The sequence below is a fragment of the Coregonus lavaretus genome (genome assembly GCF_964263955.1).
Source record: "Coregonus lavaretus genome assembly, chromosome: 1".
Classification (NCBI taxonomy): Eukaryota; Metazoa; Chordata; class Actinopteri; order Salmoniformes; family Salmonidae; genus Coregonus; species Coregonus lavaretus.
Window position 1 is genome coordinate 28,409,849 of NC_139988.1, and position 21,714 is coordinate 28,431,562.

The 21,714-nt window shown below is 43.2% G+C and overlaps 1 protein-coding gene across 1 annotated transcript in view; it reads right to left on the minus strand.

Annotated features, from left to right (window-relative positions):
- The window catches only part of LOC311132954 (cartilage acidic protein 1-like), a gene marked incomplete at both ends in the record, with an annotated part of 57,430 nt that overhangs the window by 20,716 nt on the left and 15,000 nt on the right, over positions 1 to 21,714 (minus strand). Inside the window, 4 exons of the mRNA XM_084166347.1 lie at positions 5,667 to 5,710; positions 6,077 to 6,233; positions 20,086 to 20,222; positions 20,754 to 20,950. Coding sequence (XP_084022473.1) covers positions 5,667 to 5,710; positions 6,077 to 6,233; positions 20,086 to 20,222; positions 20,754 to 20,950 — 535 coding nt within the window. The remainder of the gene's footprint in view (positions 1 to 5,666; positions 5,711 to 6,076; positions 6,234 to 20,085; positions 20,223 to 20,753; positions 20,951 to 21,714) is intronic.

Consider the following 21,714-nt stretch of genomic DNA (forward strand, 5'->3'; position numbering starts at 1 on the left):
GAAAAGACACAGAGAGAGAGAGAGAACAGAAAGGAGAGAGAGAGAGAGAGAGAGAGAGGAGAGAGAGAGAGAGAGAGAGAAGAGAACAGAAAGAGAGACACACAGAGAGAGAGAGAGAGAGAGAGAGGGAGAGAGAGAGAGAGAGAGAACAGAAAGGAGAGACAGAGAGAGAGAGAACAGAAAGGAGAGACACAGAGAGAGAGAGAACAGAAAGGAGAGACACACAGAGAGAGAGAGAGAGAGAGAGAACCGAAAGGAAAGACACAGAGAGGAGAGAGAACAGAAATGAGAGAGAGAGAGAGAGAGAGAGAGAGAGAGAACAGAGAACAGAAAGGAGAGACAGAGAGAGAGAGAACAGAAAGGAGAGACACAGAGAGAGAGAGAACAGAAAGGAGAGACACAGAGAGAGAGAGAACAGAAAGGAGAGACACACAGAGAGAGAGAGAGAAGAGAGAGAGAGAACAGAGAACAGAGAACAGAAAGGAGAGACAGAGAGAGAGAGAACAGAAAGGAGAGACACAGAGAGAGAGAGAACCGAAAGGAAAGACACAGAGAGAGAGAGAACAGAAGGAGAGGAGAGAGAGAGAGAGAGAGAGAGGAAGAGAGGAGAGAGAGAGAGAGAGAGAGAAGAGAACAGAGAACAGAAAGGAGAGACAGAGAGAGAGAGAACAGAAAGGAGAGACACAGAGAGAGAGAGAGAACAGAAAGGAGAGACACAGAGAGAGAGAGAGAACAGAAAGGAGAGACACACAGAGAGAGAGAGAGAGAGAGAGAACAGAAAGGAGAGACACACAGAGAGAGAGAGAGAGAGAGAGGGAGAGAGAGAGAGAGAGAGAGAGGAGAGAGAGAGAGAGGAGAGAGCGGAGAGAGAGAGAGAGAGAGGAGAGAGAGAGAGAGAGGGGAAAGAAGGAGAGAGCAGGCTCCATCAGAAAAGCGATCAGAGAGATCATTAGTCCTTTCCAGGCCATTTCCCCTGAATGGGACATAGGGCTTTCTGCTGACACATACCTCACAGAGAGAAAGCATGCCAATTGCCCAACACATCACAGGGAGCATGACCACATACACACACACACACACACATACACACACACACGAAGATACATGCATGCAAAAACGCACACTCACACACACATGCACAGATATGCCAGATCGCTGAAGATTGACTTAGAAATGTAATGCCTGTCCATGTCCAGAGGACATCGGGAATGACTTCAAAACCGGCCACTAGGGGCAACAGTGAGCACTATTACCATTAAGTATGCTTGGGTTTTGCTCAGGCACTGTGGACAGGTGTGGCATATAGGCGTAATCTCCTGATCCGAGGTAGTATGTTCAATCCAGTGGTAGACACTCATTTTATTTTATTTTGTTTTAACCTTATCTCAAAATGTAACCCTTAACCATTCAGAACCAAATGTTTTAACCCTTTCCAAAAACCTTAACCATTAGATTTGAAATGTGACGTTTTGATTAAAAGAATGATGCTGAGTAGGAGGAGCAACCCCATTGTCTCAAAAACACTTCGAAATTTGACATTTGGAGCAACTTCTAAATTTTTACGTTTGGAGAAATGTGGATAAACGTTAGAATCTGAAGTCAAATTGGTAAAACCGTGAGATCTTGTTAGCACAGATACACACATGCACACACCCTGTACCATACAGTTCATTTATTGAAGCCAAAAGCCCTTTTGTATTAATTGCTCAAAACCACTTTGCTCTTAATCTTGCACCGATGCTGCCTTGGATTGAAGTGGGTCGAACCACCCCCCCATAATGGTCCCTGTATAATATCTGTCCCCTCTATATTGGGACAACACATATTGAAGGGAGAAGAGCAAGGGGCCAGGGGGAGTAGGAAGTGGGGAGGGATGTGGGGGGTGAGTCGGGACTCAGTCTTACAATCTGCAGAGTCACCCTGGTGTCACGGTGTTATCTGTTGATTGACTATCTCTCTCTATCAGTTCAGACAAACACCACTGTCTCCTTTAGGTCATAAAAATATGAACTACCCCCCTCAGGACGATGTTACGATTAAAAATACAAGCTCACTGTCTGTTCCTCCTCCAGTGTGATTAATGAGCATTAGATGAAGGCCTCTAGATCAAGATGAAACAGTGATGGCAGACAGTTTTAATCTACCCCACTCTGAACACTCTGCCCCCTAGTGTTTGGATGCCTTCCAACAGCAGTGGTCACCATATCTGAGTGCAATCCCAGGACAACAAAACATGGTTTAGCAATTTAACTGCTTACCTAGACCAAATCAACCCCTAGCCCTGATCTCCTAGGCAATTGTGTAGATCTGAGAGGATTGGATAGGTACAGTTGAAGTCGGAAGTTTACATACACCTTAGCCAAATACATTAAAACTCAGTTTTTCACAATTCCTGACATTTAATCCTAGTAAAAATTCCCTGTCTTAGGTCAGTTAGGATCACCACTTTATTTTAAGAATGTGAAATGTCAGAATAATAGTAGAGAGAATGATTTATTTCAGCTTTTATTTCTTTCATCACATTCCCAGTGGGTCAGAAGTTTACATACACTCAATTAGTATTTGGTAGCATTGCCTTTTAACTTGTTTTCGGGTAGCCTTCCACAAGCTTCCCACAATAAGCTGGGTGAATTCTGGCCCATTTCTCCTGACAGAGCTGGTGTAACTGAGTCAGGTTTGTAGGCCTCCTTGCTCGCACACGCTTTTTCAGTTCTGCCCACACATTTTCTATAGGATTGAGGGCTTTGTGATGGCTACTCCAATACCTTGACTTTGTTGTCCTTAAGCCATTTTGCCACAACTTTGGAAGTATGCTTGGGGTCATTGTCCATTTCCATTTGGAAGACCCATTTGCAACCAAGCTTTAACTTCCTGAATGATGTCTTTAAATGTTGCTTCAATATATCCACATCATTTTCCTTCCTCATGATGCCATCTATTTTGTGAAGTGCACCAGTCCCTCCTGCAGTAAAGCATCCCTACAGCATGATGCTGCCACCCCCGTGCTTCACGGTTGGGATGGTGTTCTTCGGCTTGCAAGTCTCCCCTTTTTCCTCCAAACATAACGATGGTCATTATGGCCAAACAGTTCTATTTTTGTTTCATCAGACCAGAGGACATTTCTCCAAAAAGTACGATCTTTGTCCCCATGTGCAGTTGCAAACCGTAGACTGTCTTTTTTATGGCGGTTTTGGAGCAGTGGCTTCTTCATTGCTGAAGAAGCTTCTAAAGCCATGACATCATTTTCTGGAATTTTCCAAGCTGTTTGAAGGCACAGTCAACTTAGTGTATGTAAACTTCTGACCCATTGGAATTGTGATATAGTGAATTATCAGTGAAATAATCTGTCTGTAAACAATTGTTGGAAAAATTACATGCATAAAGTAGATGTCCTAACCGACTTGCCAAAACTATTGTTTGTTAACAAGAAATTTGTGGAGTGGTTTAAAAACGAGTTTTAATGACTCCAACCTAAGTGTATGTAAACTTCCGACTTCAACTGTATATGCAAATTAGGAATATTTCTACCTTGCCTATCAGAGGAATATATGGAGCTACTGTCGTATCGGGTGAATGGTGGCAATTATTGCTGTCAACAAAGAGTCCGCTTATGCTGCACAATGATTAGAGGCTTTTATTAATATCACAAGGTTACAGCATAAGTTACAGACCCGCGGTGTGTCTGGAGAACGGCGTCCCAGATTGCCATGGCCGTTCTGACTTTCTTCTTCGTTTAACCCCTATTTATAAACAATGCAAAAAGATGGGTGGCTCCCTCTTCTGGCCAATCACCAGTCTCCCCTGTCTACAACACTCTTCCTGTCTGTTGTATGTGACATTACACTAAAACATTCCCTCTTGATACTAAAATGAACATTCTTTCAGTTCCACTTAAAAACCTTTAACACCATCATAATCTCAATACACTACACTACCAATGATATTGCTTACACTTATCCAATCTTCTTAGATCTAGACCTAAGTGGGGCTAGGAGTACATTTGGGATTCAGGGTTTGTCCGTTCTACTCCCTGTCACACAAACGCACGAACACAGACTGATCAAAGGAGTCAGGGACACAGGGCTGCTGTAGGTCTATAGGGAGCTCTACTAAGCTGTGAGTAATGTCATCTGTGGCCCATTGAGCCAGTCCAGGGTGATGTATGTGCGTGTCGTCCTTCTCTTCTCCTCTCCTACTGTACACTCCCTTACTTCATGACTTTGAATGGAGTAAACAGCTGACAGGGCCAAAAAATCACAATCTCTCTCTCTCTCTCTCTCTCTCTCTCTCTCTCTCTCTCTCTCTCTCTCTCTCTCTCTCTCTCTCTCTCCTAGAGGTGTGTCTGTAGTAAAGAGGTCTATATTTCAGTGGGACATGGTCGCTCTGTAAATCATGCTCGGGACAAAGAACATGGCTAGTCACACACACACCAGCCAGGTCACACCAGATCCACTGCAGTATTAGAAGTTTGTCCATGTCCCAAGGATGTCGGGAGATGCCTTCAATACCGTCCACTAGGGGCAATGTGAGCGCCTATTACATATAGTAGGCTCGCGGCTAGCTAGGGTGTTGTGGATGGGTATATAGGAAGGCCTTCAACCACGAGCTACTGCTCTGAGAATCGCGGGTTCAATCCCACACACTAAAATCAAATGGTTCTATATAGTGCCAAATAAGAGTTATTTGGCACCAAAAAGGGTTGCAGCCATAGCAGATCCCTTGTTGGTGCTATATAGAACCTTTTTTGAAGGTTCTATAAAGAACCATGCTAATAAGGTTCTAAATGGAACCTGTATGGTGCTATAAAGAACCCTTTCCTAAGGTCTCTTAAGAACCATTAAAAAAAGGATCTATAATAGCACCAGAAAATGGCTTTTGGCGAACACCAAACGTGTTGACTTAATTATTTCTTTAAGCAATGGCTTTTTTCTGGCCACTCTTCCATAAAGGCCAGCTCTGTGGAGTGTACGGCTTAAAGTGGTCCTATGGACAGATACTCCAATCTCCGCTGTGGAGCTTTGCAGCTCCTTCAAGGTTATCTTTGGTCTCTTTGTTGCCTCTCTGATTAATGCCCTCCTTGCCTGGTCTGTGAGTTTTGGTGGGTGGCCCTCTCTTGGCAGGTTTGTTGTGGTGCCATATTCTTTCCATTGTTTATAATGGATTTAATGGTGCTCCTTGGACTGTTCAAAGTTTCAGATATTTTTTTATAACCCAACCCTGATCTGTACTTCTCCACAACTTTGTCCCTGACCTGTTTGGAGAGCTCCTTGGTCTTCATGGTGTGCCACTTGCTTGGTGGTGCCCCTTGCTTAGGGTTCCGGTATTTATTTTTGATAATTTTTTTTAACAAGTAATTTTTTTCATTTCACTTCACCAATTTGGACTATTTTGTGTATGTCCATTACATGAAATTCAAATAAAACAAATGCAACAAAATAGGAAAAACTCCAAGGGGGATAAATACTTTTGCAAGGCACTGTACCTCGCTAAGTAACTGCTCTGTCTTTCTCGATAGCGCATTCTTCTGTATTTTACGTAGCAGATGTAAAAGAAACACAGACCGGACAAGTAGGCACACAATGGATTATGGTCATTGTAGTTAATTACAACATTTTCTGCATGAAACTATGTTGAATATTGGCCTGTTGCAAACTATAACTGCCTACTGCATCGCAGAGTTCGGGCTTGATCTGATTTATCTCTACAGAAACTGCGCAATGTGCGCATTGAGTTCACCAAAAAATTTAATATGAAATGGAATTCAAATAATTGAACAGACATCGGTCAACTAGTTCTTTAAAAAACAAAAAATAACTGACATTTCGGTTAATCGCTCAGCACTATTCCAAACCTTAACCCTTACCTGAACCAGTCGGAATGAATGCCTAAACTTAAACCTTGAGTTTTTATGTTTATCCCCCCCTGGACAAACGTTGAATACTGAAGTGAGACTGTGACAATTTGTTGCACACTCACAGACACACACATGCACACGCGCACACACACACTGATAATACACACACACACACACAGAACATGCGCACACATGCACACACACACACACACACAGCTCTACCTGTGAACTTGTTGACTCCAGCCTGCTCTGCGACGTTGGACAGGGCGATGATGCCTCGGGAGAGGTCACTGGCAGCTTCATCCATTTCTATCAGGGCATGGGGAGCCACGTTACCACTGGCATAGTTAGCTATGTAGATGGCATAACGACCTGTACCCTAGAGACAAGAAGACATGGACTTTGAGTTAGAGTTAAGTTACCACTGGTAAAGTTGGTTATCAAAACCACCAAGTCTGAAGAGAAGAACATAGGTGAAGTTTGTAACAGTATTTAGAAGATGGCATAACGATATGCAACATATAACACCTCCCAAGTGGCGCAGTGGTCTAAGGCACTGCATCGCAGTGCTAGCTGTTCCACTAGAGATCCTGGTTCGAATCCAGGCTCTATTGTAGCCGGCCGCGCCCGGGAGACCCATGGGGCAGCACACAATTGGTCCAGGGTAGGGGAGGGAATGGCCGGTAGCTCAGTTAGTAGAGCATGGCGTTTGCAACGCCAGGGTTGTGGGTTTGATTCCCACAGGGGGCCAGTATTAAAAATACTGTAAGTTGCTCTGGATAAGAGCGTCTGCTAAATGACTAAAATGTAAAATAAAAGGAGAATACATTATTTGGACAAGAGATTTAAGTAAGCGATGTGAACAAACATTGTCCATGGCATCACACCCAGTTCCATAAGGAAGGAGAGACATGAAAAGTTGGAACCATAGACTGCACAAAAAGGTTGGAACTCTAGACCCCTATCTTTCACTCAACCCTTATCCTTGTTCCCTCATTCCCCACACATATACCATTTTCTCTCTCTTTCTCTCATCCTGCAATCTTTCTCTCTCCCTCTTTCACTCTTCTTACTCCATCTCATTCCCTCCTCTCTCTCCTCCCTCCTTCTCTCTCTCCTACCTCCTTCTCTCTCTCCCTCATTCTCTCTCTCCTCCCTCCTCTCTCTCCCTCATTCTCTCTCTCCTCCCTCCATCCTTCTCTTCATCCCTTTGGAGGTTAATTTCACACTCCATTATCAGTGAGGGTCCCTGCAGACACAAAGGCACAGACGGAACCACCCTAATAGATTACACACTACCATTCCAATGAGCTAATTTACCCACTGGCCCTTACAGTCACACACACACACACATCAAATCAAAGTTTATTGGTCGCATACACAGATTTCCATATAAAATACTTGTATGTATATGTTTCTAGTTCCAACAGCGCAGTAATAATACCTAGAAAACAAAACAAAACAATACGCACATAATCCAAAGTAAAAATTAAGAAATTAAGAATAAATATAATGGTGTGTACAGTATGGACAGTATATGAATAGAAAAGGTGTGTACAGCAGTACTTACATAGGATGAGCAATGACTAGAATACAGTATATACATATATATACACGCGAATAAAGAGGCCCGGATGCACGCATGCAAGCATGCGCACACACACACACACATACAAACAGGTGCATGGGCACACACGCAAGCACGCAGACACACACACACACATACACACAGCTTTTGTATAAACAATTCTATGGTAAAACAGTACAAATATGACCTATGCAGATCGATCAAGATGGCGAGACACAAGTATAGGGACAAAGTGGAGGAGGAATTCAGCGGATCAGATACGAGATGTACAGTGCATTCGGAAAGTATTCAGACCACTTACATCTTTACACATTTTGTTACGTTACAGCCTTATTGTAAAATGGATTAAATTAATCTAAACACAATACCCCATAATGACAAAGCGAAAACAGGTTTTTATACATTGTTGCAAATGTATACAAAAATATACAAATAATAATACTTTATTTACATAAGTATTCAGACCCTTTGCTATGAGACTCGAAATTGAGCTCCGGTGCATCCTGTTTACATTGATTATCCTTGAGATGTTTCTACAACTTGATTGGAGTCCACCTGTGGTAAATTCAATTGATTGGACATGATTTGGAAAGGCACACACCTGTCTATATAAGGTCCCACAGTTGACAGTGCATGTCAGAGCAAAAACCAAGCCATGAGGTCGAAGGAATTGTCCGTAGACAGGATTGTGTCAAGGCACAGATCTGGGGAAGGGTACCAAAACATTTCTGAAGCATTGAAGCATTCTTAAATGGAAGACTGAGCAATCAGGGGAGAAGGGCCTTGGTCAGGGAGTTGACCAAGAACCTGATGGTCACTATGACAGAGCTCCAGAGTTCCACTTTGGAGATGGGAGAACCTTCCAGAAGGACAACCATCTCTGCAGCACTCCACCAATCAGGCCTTTATGGTAGAGTGGCCAGACGAAAGCCACTCCTCAGTAAAAGGCACATGACAGCCCGCTTGGAGTTTGCCAAAAGGCACCTAAAGGACTCTCAGACCATGAGAAACAAGATTCTCTGGTCTGATGAAACCAAGATTGAACTCTTTGGCCTGAATGCCAAGCGTCACGTCTGGAGGAAACCAGGCACCACTCATCACCTGGCCAATACCATCCCTACGGTGAAGTAAGGTGGTGGCAGCATCATGCTGTGGGGATGTTTTTCAGCGGCAGGGACTGGGAGACTAGTCAGGATCGAGGGAAAGATGAACAGAGCAAAGTACAGAGAGATTCTTGATGAAAACCTGCTCCAGAGCGCTCAGGACCTCAGACTGGGGCGAAAGTTCACCCTCCAATAGGACAACAACCCTAAGCACACAGCCAAGAAAATGCAGGAATGGCTTCGGGACAAGTCTCTGAATGTTCTTGAGAGGCCCAGCCAGAGCTTGAAAGGATCTGCAGAGAAGAATGGGAGAAACTCCACAAATACAGGTGTGCCAAGCTTGTAGCGTCATACCCAAGAAGACTCAAAGCTGTATCACTGCCAAAGGTGCTTCAACAAAGTACTGAGTAAAGGGTCTAAATACTTATGTAAATGTGATATTTCAGTTTTTATTTTCAATACATTTGCTTAAAAAAATACATTTTGCTTTGTCATTATGCGGTATTGTGAGTACATTGATGAGGGGAAAAAAACGATTTAATCAATTTTAGAATAAGACTGTAACGTAACAAAGTGTGGAAAAAGTGAAGGGGTCTGAATAATTTCCCAATGCACTATATGTGGCAGGGGCTTTAACGATGACGGATTACAAAAAGAAAGCCAGTCATGTTGCGGACACCAACGCCGCCCTACCGGATGAGCTAAACACCCTTTTCTCACGCTTCGAGCATAACGGCTCTGAGCTGCCAAGGAGAGCCCCTGAGGACAACGAGGGCTACATGCTTACGGTCTCCACAGAGGACGTATGTAAGTCATTCAAGCGTGTTAACCCTCACAAGGCTGCCGGCCCAGACGGCATCCCTAGCCGCACCCTCAGAGCATGTGCAGACCAGCTAGCTGTTGTGTTTTCTGACATTTTCAATCTCTCTCTAGCTCAGGCCGTTATCCCCACCTGCTTCAACATGTCCACTATCATCCCGTGCCGAAGAAAGGGAAAGTAACTGACCTGAATGACTACCGACCTGTAGCATCATGAGGTGCTTCGAGTGGCTAGTCAAAGACCATATCACCTCCTCCCTCCCCGACACACTCGACCCTCTCCAATTCACCTACCGCCCAACAGATCCACGGACGACACAATCGCCATTGCCCTGCACACTGCCCTCACCCACCTGGACAAGAGGAATGCATATGTGAAGATGCTGTTCATCGACTACAGCTCGCCCTACAAGGGTGCATCCTCATTCCCCTCCTGTACTCCCTGTATACCCACGATTGCATGGCCTCACACAGTACCAACTCCATCATCAAGTTCGCTGAAGAAATTCAGCCTGTTCCCGAGGGCCCGCACAGTGTTCTACAGGAGCACCATTGAGAGAATACTGTCGGACTGCATCATAGCCTGGTATGGCAACTCCAATGCCGCAGACCACAAGCCACTACAGAGGGTCGTACGCTCAGCCAAACGCACCATTGGGTGCACACTGCCTGCCCTCCAGGACACCTACAACACCAGGTGTCGCAGGAAGGCCAAGAAGATCATCAGGGACATCAGCCACCTGAGCCACGGCCTGTTCTCCCCACATCCATCACTCAGACACGGGCAGTACAGGAGCATCATGGCTAAAACTAAGAGACTGGCCAATAGCTTCTACCCCCAGACCATCAGGCTGCTGAATAGCCACCATTAGTCCCCCGTCCCCCTCCTGCCCCCCGGACATCCTGGAGCTCGGAGCTTAAGAATTTCACTGTAACTACATCTGTGACCCTGTGCATGTGACTAAATATATAGCTAATATAATTTCCACTGCAGGACTAAAAGGAAAATGACTGTTAAGGAATGTCACCACCAGCATCAGATCGTCACAGCTTACTCTCTCAGCACATCCATCTCAGGTAATAGAAACAAACACACACACACACACTGCACCCAAGTTACGATTTTGTGCTGCAGGCTCCAAGGCCATTGAAAATTAGTTACTGGTGTTAAAAGTCAGTGGTTTTCAGTAATGATGCTTCACTCACGCTCTTTTCTGTAAACAGTCATTACGGATCAGGAGACTATACATAATGTGTGTGGTTGTGTGTGTGTGTGCATGCATGCATGTACAGTGGGGCAAAAAAGTATTTAGTCAGCCACCAATTGTGCAAGTTCTCCCACTTAAAAAGATGAGAGAGGCCTGTAATTTTCATCATAGGTACACGTCAACTATGACAGACAAAATGAGAAAAAAAAATCCAGAAAATCACATTGTAGGATTTTTTATGAATTTATTTGCAAATTATGGTGGAAAATAAGTATTTGGTCAATAACAAAAGTTTCTCAATACTTTGTTATATACCCTTTGTTGGCAATGACACAGGTCAAACGTTTTCTGTAAGTCTTCACAAGGTTTTCACACACTGTTGCTGGTATTTTGGCCCATTCCTCCATGCAGATCTCCTCTAGAGCAGTGATGTTTTGGGGCTGTCGCTGGGCAACACAGACTTTCAACTCCCTCCAAAGATTTTCTATGGGGTTGAGATCTGGAGACTGGCTAGGCCACTCCAGGACCTTGAAATGCTTCTTACGAAGCCACTCCTTCATTGCCCGGGCGGTGTGTTTGGGATCATTGTCATGCTGAAAGACACAGCCACGTTTCATCTTCAATGCCCTTGCTGATGGAAGGAGGTTTTCACTCAAAATCTCACGATACATGGCCCCATTCATTCTTTCCTTTACACGGATCAGTCGACCTGGTCCCTTTGCAGAAAAACAGCCCCAAAGCATGATGTTTCCACCCCCATGCTTCACAGTAGGTATGGTGTTCTTTGTCCTCCAAACACGACGAGTTTAGTTTTTACCAAAAAGTTATATTTTGGTTTCATCTGACCATATGACATTCTCCCAATCCTCTTCTGGATCATCCAAATGCACTCTAGCAAACTTCAGACGGGCCTGGACATGTACTGGCTTAAGCAGGGGGACACGTCTGGCACAGCAGGATTTGAGTCCCTGGCGGCGTAGTGTGTTACTGATGGTAGGCTTTGTTACTTTGGTCCCAGCTCTCTGCAGGTCATTCACTAGGTCCCCCCGTGTGGTTCTGGGATTTTTGCTCACCGTTCTTGTGATCATTTTGACCCCACGGGGTGAGATCTTGCGTGGAGCCCCAGATCAAGGGAGATTATCAGTGGTCTTGTATGTCTTCCATTTCCTAATAATTGCTCCCACAGTTGATTTCTTCAAACCAAGCTGCTTACCTATTGCAGATTCAGTCTTCCCAGCCTGGTGCAGGTCTACAATTTTGTTTCTGGTGTCCTTTGACAGCTCTTTGGTCTTGGCCATAGTGGAGTTTGGAGTGTGACTGTTTGAGGTTGTGGACAGGTGTCTTTTATACTGATAACAAGTTCAAACAGGTGCCATTAATACAGGTAACGAGTGGAGGACAGAGGAGCCTCTTAAAGAAGAAGTTACAGGTCTGTGAGAGCCAGAAATATTGCTTGTTTGTAGGTGACCAAATACTTATTTTCCACCATAATTTGCTAATAAATTCATTAAAAATCCTACAATGTGATTTTCTGGATTTTTCTTTCTCAATTTGTCTGTCATAGTTGACGTGAACCTATGATGAAAATTACAGGCCTCTCTCATATTTTTAAGTGGGAGAACTTGCACAATTGGTGGCTGACTAAATACTTTTTTTCCCCACTGTATGGCTGAGTGGACATGTGCGTGTTTTGAAGACATTTCGCATTGTGACGTTGTTTGACTTAGGGAGGCTATTACAGTCAACAAATCAACTTTGACATTCGGGTAGGACCAAATATTCACATTTGGAGCTAAAAGTGTCAATCGTTTCCAGATAGCTCTTTACCCCAAAGCTAATTTTCGGTCACTAGTCATTTTCTGAAAGTGTTACTGTTTCAGTGTCATCTATCACTTTCACATATCTTAAATCAATAGCTTCCCTTCATCAGTTTGGAAAAGACAAATGATGGCACTTCCCTCCCAAGGAGACTAAAACACACATACGGAGGCATGCACACACACACACACACACACACACACATATACGGAGGCACGTATGCGAAATACACACACACACACACACACACACACACATACAGAGGCACGTATGCGAAATACACACACACACACACCCTGAAGGAGACTAAGAAAGATGAAGTGGTCTAGATGAGTAACTATATCTCTGAGTGAGTGATAGAGGTCTATTTAGAAGTAAATAACACAAAACACATTCATCTTTCTACCTTTTTTTTCTCTTTTCCCCCACTCTTTCAGTGGCCTTTGTCTGATATGATCTTGAAGTTTGATTGATTGATAACTTGATTGACTGATCGATTTTGCTTGAGCAAATACATTACAACACCACAAGTAGCCTTGGAATTTTGATCCTTTCTCCCCACTCTTTCACTATAAAATGTGTCAAAGCCTTTGCATGATTGATTGATTGATTGATTGATCGATATTCCCAAACAGCAAATATATTACACCAGTCATTCTCAAACTTTTTGGGTTAACTGTAACCCCAATCACATTTCGCTATGGCCGGAGTACCCCAAAAGTAATCCCTTAATGTGCATTTTATCCGTAGGCCTATGATCTTATGAGTGTTTCCAAGTACCCCCTGTGGATGGACGAGGTACCCCCAGGAGTACACATAGAGTGGCTTGCAAAAGTATTCACCCCCCTTGGCATTTTTCCTATTTTGTTGCCTTACAACCTGGAATTAAAATGGATTTTGGGGGGGGTTGTATCATTTGATTTACACAACATGCCTACCACTTCGAAGATGCAAAACATTTTTGGGTGTGAAACAAACAAGAAATAAGATTTAAAAAACAGAAAACTTGAGCATGCATAACTATTCAAACCCCCAAAGTCAATACTTTGTAGAGCCACCTTTTGCAGCAATTACAGCTGCAAGTCTCTTGGGGTAAGCTTGGCACATCTAGCCACTGGGATTTATGCCCATTCTTCAAGGCAAAACTGCTCCAGCTCCTTCAAGTTGGATGGGTTCCGCTGGTGTACAGTCTCAAATCTCTGGAAGACTGAAACAGGCTTCCCTCAAGAATTTCCCCGTATTTAGCGCCATCCATCATTCCTTCAATTCTGACCAGTTTCCCAGTCCCTGCCGATGAAAAACATCCCCACAGCATGATGCTGCCACCACATTGCTTCACATGGTCATTAGAGGTGTTGGGTTTGTGCCAGACATAGCGTTTTCCTTGATGGCCAAAAAGCCATCAATTTTAGTCTCATCAGAGTACCTTCTTCCATATGTTTGGGGAGTCTCCCACATGACTTTTGGCAAACACCAAACGTGTTTGCTTATTTTTTTCTTTAAGCAATGGCTTTTTTCTGGACACTCTTCTGTAAAGCCCAGCTCTGTGGAGTGTATGGCTTAAAGTGGTCCTATGGACAGATATTCCAATCTCTGCTGTGGAGCTCTGCAGCTCCTTCAGGGTTATCTTTGGTCTCTTTGTTGCCTCTCTGATTAATGCCCTCCTTGACTGGTCCGTGAGTTTTGGTGGGCGGCCCTCTCTTGGCAGGTTTGTTGTGGTGCCATATTCTTTCATTTTTTAATAATGGATTTAATGGTACTCCGTGGGATTTCTGATATTTTTTTATAACCCAACACTGATCTGTACTTCTCCACAACTTTGTCCCTGACCTGTTTGGAGAGCGCCTTGGTCTTCATGATGCCGCTTGCTTGGTGGTGTTGCAGACTCTGGGTCGTACATATACAGTACCAGTCAAAAGTTTGAACACACCTACTCATTCAAGGGTTTTTCTTTATTTTTACTATTTTCTACATTGTAGAATAATAGTGAAGACATCAAAACTATGAAATAACACATATGGAATCATGTAGGAACCAAAAAAGTGTTAAACAAATAAAAACAAATGTTATCTTCGAGATTATTCAAATAGCCACCCTTTGCCTTGATTACAGCTTTGCACACTCTTGGCATTCTCTAAACCAGCTTCATGAGATAATCACCTGGCATGCATTTCAATTAACAGGTGTGCCTTCTTAAAAGTTCATGTGTGGAATTTATTTCCTTCTTAATGCGTTTGAGCCAATCAGTTGTGTTGTGACAAGGTAGGGGTATACAGAAGACGGCCCTATTTGGTAAAAGACCAAGTCCATATTATGTCAAGAACAGCTCAAATAAGCAAAGAGAAACAACAGTCCATCATTACTTTAAGACATGAAGTTCAGTCAATACTGAACATTTCAAGAACTTTGAGAGTTTCTACAAGTGCAGTCGCAAAAACCATCAAGCGCTATGATGAAACTGGCTCTCATGAGGACCGCCACAGGAATGGAAGACCCAGAGTTACCTCTGCTGCAGAGGATAAGTTCAATAGAGTTAACCGCCTCACAAATTGCAGCCCAAATAAATGCTTCACAGAGTTCAAGTAACAGACACATCTCAACATCAACTGTTCAGAGGACACTGTATGAATCAGGCCTTCATGGTCTAATTGCTGCAAAGAAACCACTACTAAAGGACACCAATAAGAAGAAGAGACTTACTTGGGCCAAGAAACACGAGCAATGGACATTAGACCGGTGGAAATGTGTCCTTTGGTCTGGTCTCCAAATTGGAGATTTCTGGTTCCAACCGCCGTGGCTTTGTGAGACGCAGTGTGGGTAAACGGATGATCTCCGCATGTGTAGTTCCCACCGTAAAGCATGGGTAGGAGGTGTTATGGTGTTGGGGTGCTTTGCTGGTGACACCGTCTGTGATTTATTTAGAATTCAAGGCACACTTAACCAGCATGGCTACCACAGCATTCTGCAGTGATAGGCCATCCCATCTGGTTTGGGCTTAGTGGGACCATCATTTGTTTTTCAACAGGACAATGACCCAACACACCTCCAGGCTATTTCACCAAGAAGGAGAGTGATGGAGTGCTGCATCAGATGACCTGGCCTCCACAATCCCCCGACCTCAACCCAATTGAGATGGTTTGGGATGAGTCGGACCGCAGAGTGAAGGAAAAGCAGCCAACAAGTGCTCAGCATATGTGGGAACTTCTTCAAGACTGTTGGAAAAAGATTCCAGGTGAAGCCGGTTGAGAGAATGCCAAGGCAAAGGGAGGCTATTTGAAGAATCTCAAATATAAAATATATTTTGATTTGTTTAACACTTTTTTGGTTACTACATCATTCCATATGTGTTATTTCATAGTTTCTATGTCTTCACTATTATTCTACAATGTAGAAAATAGTAAAAATAAAGAAAAACCCTGGAATGAGTATGTGTGTCCAAACTTTTGACTGGTACTGAATATATATATACATATATATATATATATATATATATATACATATATATATACACACACAGTGCCGTGAAAATGTATTTGACCCCTTTCTGATTTTCTCTAGTTTTGCATATTTGTGATACTGAATGTTATCAGATCTTCAACCCAAACCTAATATTAGATCAAGGGAACCTGAGTTTACAAATAACAAAACAAATGTCTACTTATTGTTTTTACATTAATTAACAAAGTTATTTAACACCCAATTCCACTCTTTGAAAAAGTAATTGCCCCTTACACTCAATAACTGGTTGTGCCACCTTTAGCTGCAATAACTGCAACCAAATGCTTCCTGTAGTTGTTGATCAGTCTCTCACATTGCTGTGGAGGAATTTTGGCACACTCTTGCATGCAGAACATGACAGCCTGCTAGGAGTTTGCCAAAAGGCACCTAAAGACCCTCAGATCATGAGAAACAAGATTCTCTGTTCTAATGAAACCAAGATTAAACTCTTTGGCCTGAATGCCAAGCGTCACGTCTGGAGGAAACCTGGCACCATCCCTATGGTGAAGCATTGTGGTGGCAGCATCATGCTGTGGGGTTGTTTTTCAGTGGCAGTGACTGGGAGACTAGTCAGGATCGAGGGAAAGATGAACGGAGCAAAGTACAGAGAGATCCTTGATGAAAACCTACTCCCGAGCGCTCAGGACCTCAGACTGGGGCGAAAGTACACCTTCCAACAGGACAATGACCCTAAGCACACAGCCAAGACAACGCAGAAGTGGCTTCAGGTCGAGTCTCTGAATGTCCTTGAGTGGCCCAGCCAGAGCCTGGACTTGAACCCGATCAAACATCTCTGGAGAGACCTGAAAATAGCTATGCAGCAACGCTCCCCATCCAACCTGACAGAGCTTGAGAGGATCTGCAGAGAAGAGTGGGAGAAACTCCCCAAATACAGGTGTGCCAAGCTTGTAGCGTCATACCTAAGAATACTCAAGGCTGTAATCGCTGCCAAAGGTGCTTCAACAAAGTACTGAGTAAAGGGTCTGAATACTTATGTAAATGTGATATTTCCAGTTTTTGCTTTATCATTAGTGTATTGTGTGTAGATTGATGTTGGGGAAAAAACTATTTAATCAATTTTAGAATAAGGCTGTAACCTAACAAAATGTGGAAAAAAGCAAGTGGTCTGAATACTTTCCGAAGGCATATTCATTTATTTATAAATATACACATGCATACATTTGACCGGCAAGATATTTTATGTTAAAAACTTGTATCAACCCCTACAAAAATGGCCATTAATTATATTCCACATAATAATTCAAGTTTCCTGTTGCTGCAGGATTATTTTCCTGCTGTGAGAAACTGGTCAAATTTAGATAGCAATTTTGTATATAACACCAGCACCAGTGGTCTTTCTAACCTTGTGATGCTGGTCCAATGGGGCTATAATTGATATATTAAATATCATATTACAGTGTAATGATGAGAAATCTCCATTACATGAGGTGGGCTCACACCCTGCTCATCAATGACTGCCGTTAACTTAACTCCAACTGTGGATGGGAGAATAAGAAGGTAATCTCAGAAAGTATAGGAGAGGTGGATTTTTACAGCTAAAGGAAAATACTTTATTCTCTCATCCATCTCATGAAATAAACACACACACACACACGCCCGTGCGCAAACACACACATACACACAGTACGCACACACAATACAAACACTCAAGGAGACTAAGAGTTTGGACCATTCTAAAGGTACTGTCATATTAAAAGGAGATCTCTTTCCTATGGGTTTGGCTCCTCTCCCATGCCCAGTCAGATGAGACTGCAGTCAGAAAATCGATTCTAATACTGTCCGTACTGTACCTCACTGGGTAACAGCTTTATCCCTCAACCTGACACAGAGAGAGCGAGAGAGCGAGGGGGGAAGGGGGGTGTAGAGAGGACTGCAGTCATGATTACAGAAATATGCTGGTCTGCCGATCTCCATTTGGCCCATACACTGGACATCCATTGCCACTTTATCTTACTGTGTGTGTGTGTGTGTGTGTCATGCGTGCATGCATGTGTGTTCGTTTAAATGTGTGTGTTTGTCTGTGTGTTTGTATTTTGTGTGTATGCATGTCTGTGCGTATAAATGTGTGTAGACATCATTTCTCCCCTTGTATGTCTGTCTGTAGAATGAACGAGCACATTGTTTTGTAATTACAGCGGTGCACTGAGCAAAAGAGGAGACGGAACACCACATCTCTCTTCTAATGAACTGTCATAACACACACTGAGGAGGGCGGGACACACAGCAAGCATGAATTATGACTACGCACATACAGTCACACAAACACACACACACACAGAAACACACACAAACATAAAACCCACACCATAATATGGGCTTGGAGAAGAGACAAACAGAGAGCCTGAGTTATTGTTGATATGCTCAAATGAGATACAGTGGGGAAAAAAAGTATTTAGTCAGCCACCAATTGTGCAAGTTCTCCCACTTAAAAAGATGAGAGAGGCCCGTAATTTTCATCATAGGTACACGTCAACTATGAGAGACAAATTGAGAAAAGAAAATCCAGAAAATCACATTGTAGGATTTTTTATTTGCAAATTATGGTGGAAAATAAGTATTTGGTCACCTACAAACAAGCAAGATTTCTGGCTCTCACAGACCTGTAACTTCTTCTTTAAGAGGCTCCTCTGTCCTCCACTCGTTACCTGTACTAATGGCACCCGTTTGAACTTGTTATCAGTATAAAAGACACCTGTCCACAACCTCAAACAGTCACACTCCAAACTCCACTATGGCCAAGACCAAAGAGCTGTCAAAGGACACCAGAAACAAAATTATAGACCTGCACCAGGCTGGGAAGACTGAATTTGCAATAGGTAAGCAGCTTGGTTTGAAGAAATCAACTGTGGGAGCAATTATTAGGAAATGTAAGACATACAAGACCACTGATAATCTCCCTCGATCTGGGGCTCCACGCAAGATCTCAACCCGTGGGGTCAAAATGATCACAAGAACGGTGAGCAAAAATCCCAGAACCAAACGGGGGGACCTAGTGAATGACCTGCAGAGAGCTGGGACCAAAGTGACAAAGTCTACCATCAGTAACACACTACGCCGCCAGGGACTCAAATCCTGCAGTGCCAGACGTGTCCCCCTGTTTAAGCCAGTACATGTCCAGGCCCGTCTGAAGTTTGCTAGAGTACATTTGGATGATCCAGAAGAGGATTGGGAGAATGTCATATGGTCAGATGAAACCAAAATAGAACTTTTTGGTAAAAACTCAACTCGTCGTGTTTGGAGGACAAAGAATGCTGAGTTGCATCCAAAGAACACCATACCTACTGTGAAGCATGGGGGTGGAAACATCATGCTTTGGGGCTGTTTTTCTGCAAAGGGACCAGGACGACTGATCCGTGTAAAGGAAAGAATGAATGGGGCCATGTATCATGAGATTTTGAGTGAAAACGTCCTTCCATCAGCAAGGGCATTGAAGATGAAACGTGGCTGGGTCTTTCAGCATGACAATGATCCCAAACACACCGCCCGGGCAATGAAGGAGTGGCTTCATAAGAAGCATTTCAAGGTCCTGGAGTGGCCTAGCCAGTCTCCAGATCTCAACCCCATAGAAAATATTTGGAGGGAGTTGAAAATCCGTGTTGCCCAGTGACAGCCCCAAAACATCACTGCTCTAGAGGAGATCTGCATGGAGGAATGGGCCAAAATACCAGCAACAGTGTGTGAAAACCTTGTGAAGACTTACAGAAAACGTTTGACGTGTGTCATTGCCAACAAAGGGTATATAACAAAGTATTGAGAAACTTTTGTTATTGACCAAATGCTTATTTTCCACCATAATTTGCAATTCATTAAAAATCCTACAATGTGATTTTCTGGATTTTCTTTCCTCATTTTGTCTGTCATAGTTGACGTGTACCTATGATGAAAATTACAGGCCTCTCTCATCTTTTTAAGTGGGAGGACTTGCACAATTGGTGGCTGACTAAATACTTTTTTTCCCCACTGTAAGAGGTTAGTAATGGGGTGTAAAAGACAGAAACTGACATAGAAAGACAATCTGTTTAGAGAGAGCTGTGTATAGTGAGTTCTGCAGTGTGAATGTGTTTCTCAGTCTGTGCGTGCATGTGTGTGTGTGTGTGTGTGTGTGTGTGTGTGTGTGTGTGTGTGTGTGTGTGTGTGTGTGTGTGTGCAGGTGCTATGCGTGTGTAGCTCCTGTACCTTTCGGTCTATGCAGGCTACAGATCGTCCAGCCAAGCGGTTGGCTACATCACGGTGTTCGTTAATGTCGTCGTTTAACAGATCTTCAAACCGGCCATTACGGAACTTAAAGAGCTTATCAGAGTAGGTGGCGCGACCTTCAGGAGAGGAGAGGAGAGAAAGAAGAGAGGAGAGGAGAGGAGAGGAGAGGAGAGGAGAGGAGAGGAGAGGAGAGGAGAGGAGAGGAGAGGAGAGGAGAGGAGAGGAGAGGAGAGGAGAGGAGAGGAGAGGAGAGGAGAGGAGAGGAGAGGAGAGGAGAGGAAATATTTTAGATTTAAATTAAGATAAAACATCTAAAATCCTATACAACCATTTTGGGGGTAGAAAAAGTAAAGAGAAAATGATAAAGCTGTGATATTGTACTTTTGGCAGTCAGTCCTATAAACTCTCAGAAGATTTATAGCGACACAAAGTCCTTATCTGTTACCTGATGAAGTCTGTGATTAGAAATGTTTATCTCTGCTATATTGATCCTCCCTTCTGTGTTAGTGTCTGCAGAGAGATGAGAGGACGTGATCCGTGTGTATGTGTGTGTATACTTGTGTGTGTGTGTGTTAGTGCGTGTGCGGGTGTATGTGTATGAATGTATGCTTAAACATGTGCATGCATCTCTCTGTGTGTGTGTGTACCTGAGAAGGCGTTGTTGGTATTGAGCACATAGATCTCCTCTCTTCCGTCTCCATCAATGTCGCAGGCTGTCACTCCGATGGCGTTGCCTTGGCGATCTCTCAGAGCGTAGAAAGGGGAGCTACGGTTGTCAACAGCGATGTTGACCAGTCTCTTCCTCTGCTTGTCGTACTTCAGAACCAGGTTGGGACCGTTGTATCTGTGAGAGACCAACAACAGAGTTAAAGGCTGCACATCATGTAAACCCTTTGAGCAATAGCAACAACTGAGTTACAGGGCTCAGAGTTGCAATATTTGCATAAATAATAATTACCTTCTCATGGACACTATTCTAACGGAAGTTTTGAGAGATCCCACTTGAAGATTTGTGAGGTATTGTTAGGGCAAATAGTACCTGTTTTAAGAAGAGTTAAATGTCGCCCATAGGGCTGCACCTAAAACCATCAATCAATCATGGGGGAACAACAGGGAGTAATTGCCTTCTTGTATTAAATCGCCTCAAGATCGTGTTAACCCTCTGAGCTAAAGTTGAGGTATTAGCAAACACCAGTTTATGTCTCTTACCTTCAGGTATTTATAATGAAATGAAAATGTTCAAGTCCCATCTAAGGTTCATGAGAGTTCCCTTAGAAAAGTCAATTTCTAAAACCGTCTGTAGTTACTACAGTAGTTATAGGCTGGATGTTATATGCCGCAGATGTTAAAGGCTGGATGTTATATGCCGTAGACGTTATAGGCTGGGGGGGGGGGATTTATAAGCTGACATATGGAATTGTTTTAAGAAGTTCATACCATGGATAATGTAGCTATTTGATTTTGAATTTTAGGACCCCTTTAGGTATCCCCCAAAAATATAACAAAAATTATTTATAATAATACGTTTTTGATGTGTCTGTCTTATATCTAGGAAATATAAGAAAGTTTAGGAAATATTTTTGTAGGCACTAAACTACCTCCATACTT